A 7,329-nucleotide genomic window follows, 5' to 3' on the forward strand; every position below is an offset into this window, starting at 1 on the left:
AGGCTCCTGGAAAGGCCTCTAAAGAATTCCTCCTCCCTCTCACTACAGAGAAGACAGCCTAGTTAGATCTAACCTTGCAAAGTCTGAGTGGCAGCCGCGCCTTGACAAGGAAAGGGGGGTGGGCTTCGGGGAGGGGGTCGCTTTGTTCCCTTTTGTGTTCACGAAACTGTTGAAAAGTAAAAATTGATTGTCATGAAATCCGATTCTCCCTGGCCTGGTGCTTAATGAGCCCGTTCCTTCTTTCTCCCTGCAACATTACAATGTCGTAAAAAGAAAAAAAAATAAGACAGAGGGCGGGGGGAAAAAATTAAAGAGCCGAGCCAAAGCTCTTAACTCCCTATTTGCAAGCACTAAAAACCGCAACTCCACCTACCTGTAAAGGAATTATTTTATACACATGCATGCGCACCGGCATCTGAAGAATCAAAATTTTATGATCCTTATTGAAAGCGAGTGTTTGCCTTGTCTAAGGAGAAACAGTTCAAAAGTTCCAAATCACTGGGGCCAGATCATTTAGAAACAACTCGCACTTTAAAAAAATTAAAAATAAAGTAGCGTATTTGGAGAAAGAAGAAAAACATGCAAAGCCCGAGGGTATAGGAGGAGGGAAAGGTCTGAGCAGGAAGCCCTCTGCAATTATTTAGTAACACTTTGCTTTAAGTGCTTCCCTACTTATCTTAAACGGGGTAGATTAGAAGGGCCAGCCTCCGAGAGGAACAGCTAATGGCCCAGGTAGACTTCTGCTTTTAGCCAATGAGGATACACCAGCGTGGTGTAGTGGTTAACAGCAATGGTTCGGAGCGGTGGACTCCAATCTGGAGAACCGGGTTGGTTTCCCCACTCTTCCACATGAAGCCAGCTGGGTGACCTTGGGCTAGTCACAGCTCTCTCAGCCCCACCTACCACACAGGGTGACTGTTGCGGGGAGGGGAAGGAGATTGTAAGCCAGTTTGATTCTTCCTTAAGTGGTAGAGAAAGTCGGCATATAAAAACCAACTCTTCTTCTTCTGCCAGACCCAAGGCCAGAGTCTGGGGGGCTGTAAGCGCGTGAACTTGGAGAAAAGCAAGCCAGAAGCAAGGATCTCAGTGCCACCCTTCTAAATCCATCTGGTTTAGAAGGGGAGAGCCCTGCTTAGGATCGTAGTGTCCATCGGTGGCGGGAAGTGCCGTCGAGTCGCAGCCGACTTATGGCAACCCCATAGGCAAGGGACGGACGGAGGTGGTTTGCCATTGCTCGCCTCCGCGTGGCGGCCCCCGGACTTCCTTGGCGGTCTCCCATCCAAGTACCAGCCAGGGCTGACCCAGCTTAGCTTCTGAGATCTGACCAGATCGGGCTAGCCTGGGCCACCCACCATCCATTACCTTCTTTCAAAAGCGTCCAGTGGGGGAAACTGAGGCAAATATCTCGCACAAGGGGGCTTGCTGGAAGACGGGGGCTCATCAAGGTCAGAGGCAGGGTTTTACCAGTGCCTGGCAGACCAATGAGAGCCAGCTTGGTGTAGTGGTCAAGAGCGGTGGTTTGGAGCAGTGGAGCCTGATCTGGAGAACCGGGTTTGATCCCCTTCTCCTCCACATGAGCGGCGGACTGGATTTGTTTCCCCGCTCCAACACACGAAGCCAGCTGGGTGACCTTGGGCAAGTCACAGCTTTGTTAGAGCTCTCTCAGCCTCACCTACCTCACAGGGTGTCTGTTGTGGTGGTGGGGGGGGAGGGAAGGCGATTGTAAGCCGGTTTGATTCTCCCTTCAGTGGTAGAGAAAGTCGGCATATAAAACCAACTCATCTTCTTCCTCTTCAATGTGAAAATCCCACCTTGATCCCCTCACAGCTTGCCCCTGCCAAACAGCTATCCCCTCCCCAGGAAGAGCAAAGGAAAGGCGGTCTATGCTGAGACCTGACAAATTGGGTGGGCTCTGCTGTTTTTGAAGGCATACCTGCCGGTCCGCATCGTAGAAGATTGCAAAAGCATGCCCAAAGGTTGGCGCTTTGCCTAAAATGTTCGATTCTGAACCAGCCCAGGGCTGAACCAATAACGCCCATTAGCACCCCAAAGGAAGAAAGGGGAGTCGAATGGCAGAAGGGACAATGCATGCCCCTCTTCCAGGCAGCAGAGCTGCGCCCCGAGAAAGTCTCGCCAGGCGGGTTTTTTTATTAGGCAATGAAATGGAAATTAAACTAAAATAATGGGATCGTGCTGGAAGGGTCTGGCCAGGACAATCTGCCTGCAGGCACGGCGGATCCCAGCGAATGCTGTGTCGTGTTGATACAGCTGTGTAGCATTCACATCGCACAGAGCACCATGTCTGGCACTTATGAAGGAATATACACACCCGTCTTGCTCTCCCTTCGCCCCGTCCCCTTGCGCGCGCCGCTGCATACACCTGAACACCCTCACATAGTTCTCACATGCAGATGCTGCTCACCTCTACCATAGTGAGCCCTCGGTCTGTGGGGTGTGTGTACACACAGTGGTACGTAGAATCATAGAGTTGGAAGGGACCACCAGGGTCATCTAGTCCAACCCTCTGCACAATGCAGGAAATTCACAACTACCTCTCCCCAAAAAACACCCCCAGTGACCCCTACTCCATGCCCAGAAGATGGCCAAGATGCCCTCTCTCTCATGATCTGCCTAAGGTCATAGAATCGGCATTGCTGACAGATGGCCATCTAACCTTTGCTTAAAAACCTCCAGGGAAGGAGAGCTTACCACCTCCCCAGGAAGCCTGTTCCACTGAGGAACCGCTCTGTTAGAAAATTCTTCCTAATGCCTAGGCAGTGAGAAGGGCAAGGACCTATTAAGCTCTAAACCGGAGTTGTGATTATACATGGCGGAACTGTAATGCATGGGGGCAGCAAAGCGTCCAACGGGTGAACGTCGGAGTAAGGATGACGCGCGTTGCACCGGAGAGTCCAGGCTATCGCCGTCGGCTCCGGGTGTTTGCCCATCACCATGCCGGTCGCTGAGCTTTTCCCCTCCCCGTGGGAAAGCAGCACGAGCACAGAGAACCTTTCCATAACGCACAATTCAATTGTGGGACTCCCTGCCCCAGGATGTGGTGACGGCTGCCAACTTGGAAGGCTTGAAAAGGGCAGTGGACATGTTCATGGAGGAGATGGGTATTCATGGCTGCTAGTTAAAATGAATACTAGTCGTGATGCATCCCTATTCTCTCCAGTATCAGAGGAGCATGCCTATTATATTAGGTGCGGTGGAACACAGGCAGGATGGTGCTGCTGCTGCAGTCGTCTTGTTTGTGGCTACCCAGAGGCACCCGGTTGGCCACTGTGTGAACAGACTGCTGGGCTTGATGGGCCTGGGTCTGATCCAGCATGACTTCACTTATGTTCTTACAATATGGCTATCCGTGGCTACTAGTCAAAATGAATACTAGTCATGATGCATACCTCTTCTCTCCAGGATCAGAGGAGCATGCCTATTGTATTAGGTGCTGTGGGACACAGGCAGGACAATGCTGCTGCAGTTGTCTTGTTGGTGGGCTTCCTAGAGGCACCTGGTTGGCCCCTGTGTGAACAGACTGCTGGGCTTGATGGGCCCTGGTCTGATCCAGCATGACTTCACTTATGTTCTAACCTGCCCCGGAGTCACACCTAGCCGCCCCCGCCCATGTCTGCGAGCTCCCAAAAGCAGAGGATCCGAACTGGCAGCCAGGCTATATTTACACGGTTCACGTCTCGCGCGTCGCCTTCCGCGGAGCCGCCAGACGGGTCGTCGCCTCGGAAGGGCGCGGAGGGGGTGTTTGATAGCTCGCCGCTTCCTCCCCCCCCCGGGCCATATATATATATATTGGGTTTGGCAAAGAACTTGCAATGCACAAGGGGGGGGGGGGTTCGACAAAGATCTTGCAATGCACACGGGGGGGATTGGCAAAGAATTTACAATGCAAAAGGGGGGATTGGCAAAGATCTTGCAATGCACAAGGGGGGGTCGACAAAGATCTTGCAATGCACACGGGGGGGACTGGCAAAGAATTTACAATGCAAAAGGGGGGATTCGCAAAGATCTTGCAATGCACAAGGGGGGGTCGACAAAGATCTTGCAATGCACACGGGGGGATTGGCAAAGAACTTGCAATGCAAAAGGGGGGATTGGCAAAGAATACAATACAAAAGGGGGGATTGGCAAAGATCTTGCAATGCACAAGGGGGGTCGACAAAGATTTTGCAATGCACATGGGGGGATTGGCAAAGAACTTGCAATGCAAAAGGGGGGATTGGCAAAGATCTTGCAATGCACAAGGGGGTCGACAAAGATTTTGCAATGCACATGGGGGGATTGGCAAAGAACTTGCAATGCAAAAGGGGGGATTGGCAAAGAATACAATGCAAAAGGGGGGATTGGCAAAGATCTTGCAATGCACATGGGGGGATTGGCAAAGAACTTGCAATGCAAAAGGGGGGATTGGCAAAGATCTTGCAATGCACAAGGGGGTCGACAAAGATTTTGCAATGCACATGGGGGGATTGGCAAAGAACTTGCAATGCAAAAGGGGGGATTGGCAAAGAATACAATGCAAAAGGGGGGATTGGCAAAGAACTTGCAATGCAAAAGGGGGGATTGGCAAAGATCTTGCAATGCACAAGCCCCCCCCCCGAAACACAGCTCTCTCTCTTCCCCCCCCCCGCCCCAGAAACCCGCGCCACCCTAACTTTGGAGACACGCGTCGAGGCTGCGCGGCTTGCGTTCCGACAACTTGCAAGCCGGGGGGGCGTCGGAGCGGGGCAACGGTTCCGGCGGACCCCTCCAGCCCGTACAGCCGCCCCTAGCCTCACCGTGGCGCCGGCCGCCCTTTCGGACCGGACCGAAACCCCTCGGGTTGCCCAAACGGGAACGCGACGCCCCTCCGCCCGAAAGACCCAAGTTTGCTCCAGCGCAAGCCCCCGCCTCCACCACCACCAACTTTCCCCCTTTGCCCAAAAAAACTGCCCCCCTCCACCCCAGCCAGCCCACCGCCCCGATCCTCCCCTTACCTTTTGCAAGAGCCACTGGCCGAGGGCGAGGCGGACCCAGCTGAGGACCTTCATCTTGCAAGGGGGAGATCTTCTACCAGCATTGAAAGCGCGGAGGGAAAAAGGGGGGGGAGAGGGTTCAGGAAGAGGGTGGCTGGGGGTCGGGGGTGCGGGGTGCGGGGGGAGCTCCACGATCCCCCCCCCCAGAGGAAAAAATCCTGGAGGTGGGAAGCAGGCAGCAAAGCGCGATGCAAGCAGCAGGTTCCCGGAGCAGCAAAATCCAAGATGCACTGAGAATTATTTGGGGGTTTTTTTTTGGGGGGTGGGGTGGGGGGAGAAGCGGGGAGGAAGAAAGTTGACTCTCCTGCACTTGGGTCGGAGGGAGGGCGCTGGGTGCAGACGGGCGGGAGAGATGCTGCGCCCTAATCCCCCAGTTCTCCAATCCCCGTCTGCGCGCCGCGGGGTGGGGAGAGGGGTGGGTGGGGGGTGTTGCAATCTTCGCCCTGCACCCCTCCTCTTCCTGGGGTGGGGATCGGTTTGGGGGGAAAGCGGGATGGGGCTAGAGGAAGGGCCCTCGGGAGTTCCTCCGAGGGGGGGGAATAAAAAGAGGGGAGGCTTTGGTCTTTTTACGCACGGGAGGGTTTTTGCCTTGGGTTTGCCGCTCTCTAGATGCGCGTTTCTCCGCCGCCCCCCCATCCAAATTCTCCAAACTCAAAAAGAAGCCCCCCATGCAGAGTTTTGAGAATTCAGATGGGGGGGGGGAAATGTGCATCTAGAGAGGGGCAGATCCAAGGCAGAACCACCCATGAATAAATGGCCAGAGCTAAAAAAAATAAGCCCCCATGCAGAGTTTTGAGACTTCAGATGGGGGGGGGGGGGGAAATGATGTGCATCTAGACTAGAGAGCGGCAAATCCAAGGCAGAACCTCCCAGGCATAAATGGCCAGAGCTAAAAAAATCAGCCCCCATGCAGTTTTGAGAATTCAGATGGGGGGGGGGGGAAATGTGCATCTAGAGAGGGGCAAATCCAAGGCAGAACCACCCATGAATAAATGGCCAGAGCTAAAAAAATAAGTCCCCATGTAGAGTTTTGAGACTTCAGATGAGGGGGGGGGGAATGTGCATCTAGACTAGAGAGGGGCAAATCCAAGGCAGAACCTCCCAGGCATAAATGGCCAGAGCCAAATCAGCCCCCATGTAGAGTTTTGAGAATTGAGATGGGGGGGGGGAATGTGCATCTAGAGAGGGGCAAATCCAAGGCAGAACCACCCATGAATAAATGGCCAGAGCTAAAAAATCAGCCCCCATGCAGAGTTTTGAGAATTCAGATGGGGGGGGGGATGTGCATCTAGAGAAGGGCAAATCCAAGGCAAAACCACCCCGTGAACAAATGGCCTTAGGTCGCCCTAGGGGAGTTTGCACCGGGGAGGAAGGTTGGGTTGGGGGGCGATTGGCGCTTTTTGCATTTGGGGGGAGGAGGGTTTCGCAAGGCAGGGCGCCCCACAGTTGCACGCGAGTCAACCCGGCGGCTCCAGTAGGCCTCCCGCGGATGCCTTGCTCCGCTCCAGGTTGCAAACTGCAGCGCGTGGAATCCTTCCCCTCCCCTTCCAGTTTGAGTAATAATTGCTTTTATTTTATTGTTTTTAAATGGGGGGGGGAAGCCTGTCTTCAAACAGAGGAAGGGTTTCATTGGGGCTCTGGAACCGGCTTGCCCGTGCCAAGGCTCCCCCTGCCATGCTTCTGCAAATACGATCTAAGCAACATTATTTGAATGCCTTGGGGCAGGGACCGGTTTTATGTTTGCGCAGCACCCTGGACGGCGGAGGCTTGACAAAGAAATAAAGGGAACAGAGTAATCACCCTAAATCCCAGAGCACATGAAGCAGAGCATCAAGGAAGCAGAGCCTCTGAGCGTGTGCAGAGGGCTGGTTCCCTCACCGCTGAGACAAGCCTGCAAAAGATTGGAGATTGGGTAGAGGAGCTGTCCTAGCAGAGGTCGCTCGCTCCCAGCTTTCCAAGCAGGCTCCAGTTCCGCCATTGGTAGGGTGGCCAATCTCCAGGCCGATAGAGATCAGTTCACCTGGAGAAAAGGGCTGCTTTGGCCATTGGACTCTATGGCATTGAGGTCCCTCTCCAAACCCTGCCCTCCTCAGGCTCCGCCCCACACGGCCGCTTTGGCAATTGGACTCTATGGCATGGCGGTCCCTCCCCTCTCCAAACCCTGCCCTCCTCAGGCTCCGCCCCACACGGCCGCTTTGGCAATTGGACTCTATGGCATTGAGGTCCCTCCCCTCTCCAAACCCCACCCTCCTCAGGCTGCTCTCTCAGGCTCCGCCCCTCTAAAGATTCCCTTCCACCA

General features: G+C 54.2%; 1 protein-coding gene across 1 annotated transcript in view; it reads right to left on the bottom strand.

The window, feature by feature from the left end:
• Window positions 1–5,083, bottom strand: part of NXPH4 (neurexophilin 4) — a 115,072-nt gene extending 109,989 nt beyond the window's left edge. The window contains exon 1 of the mRNA XM_056863173.1: window positions 4,992–5,083. Coding sequence (XP_056719151.1) covers window positions 4,992–5,045 — 54 coding nt within the window. The 5' untranslated portion in view covers window positions 5,046–5,083. The remainder of the gene's footprint in view (window positions 1–4,991) is intronic.
• Between the last annotated feature and the right edge of the window lie 2,246 nt (window positions 5,084–7,329).

The sequence above is a fragment of the Euleptes europaea genome, chromosome 1 (genome assembly GCF_029931775.1).
Source record: "Euleptes europaea isolate rEulEur1 chromosome 1, rEulEur1.hap1, whole genome shotgun sequence".
NCBI classification, from domain to species: domain Eukaryota; kingdom Metazoa; phylum Chordata; class Lepidosauria; order Squamata; family Sphaerodactylidae; genus Euleptes; species Euleptes europaea.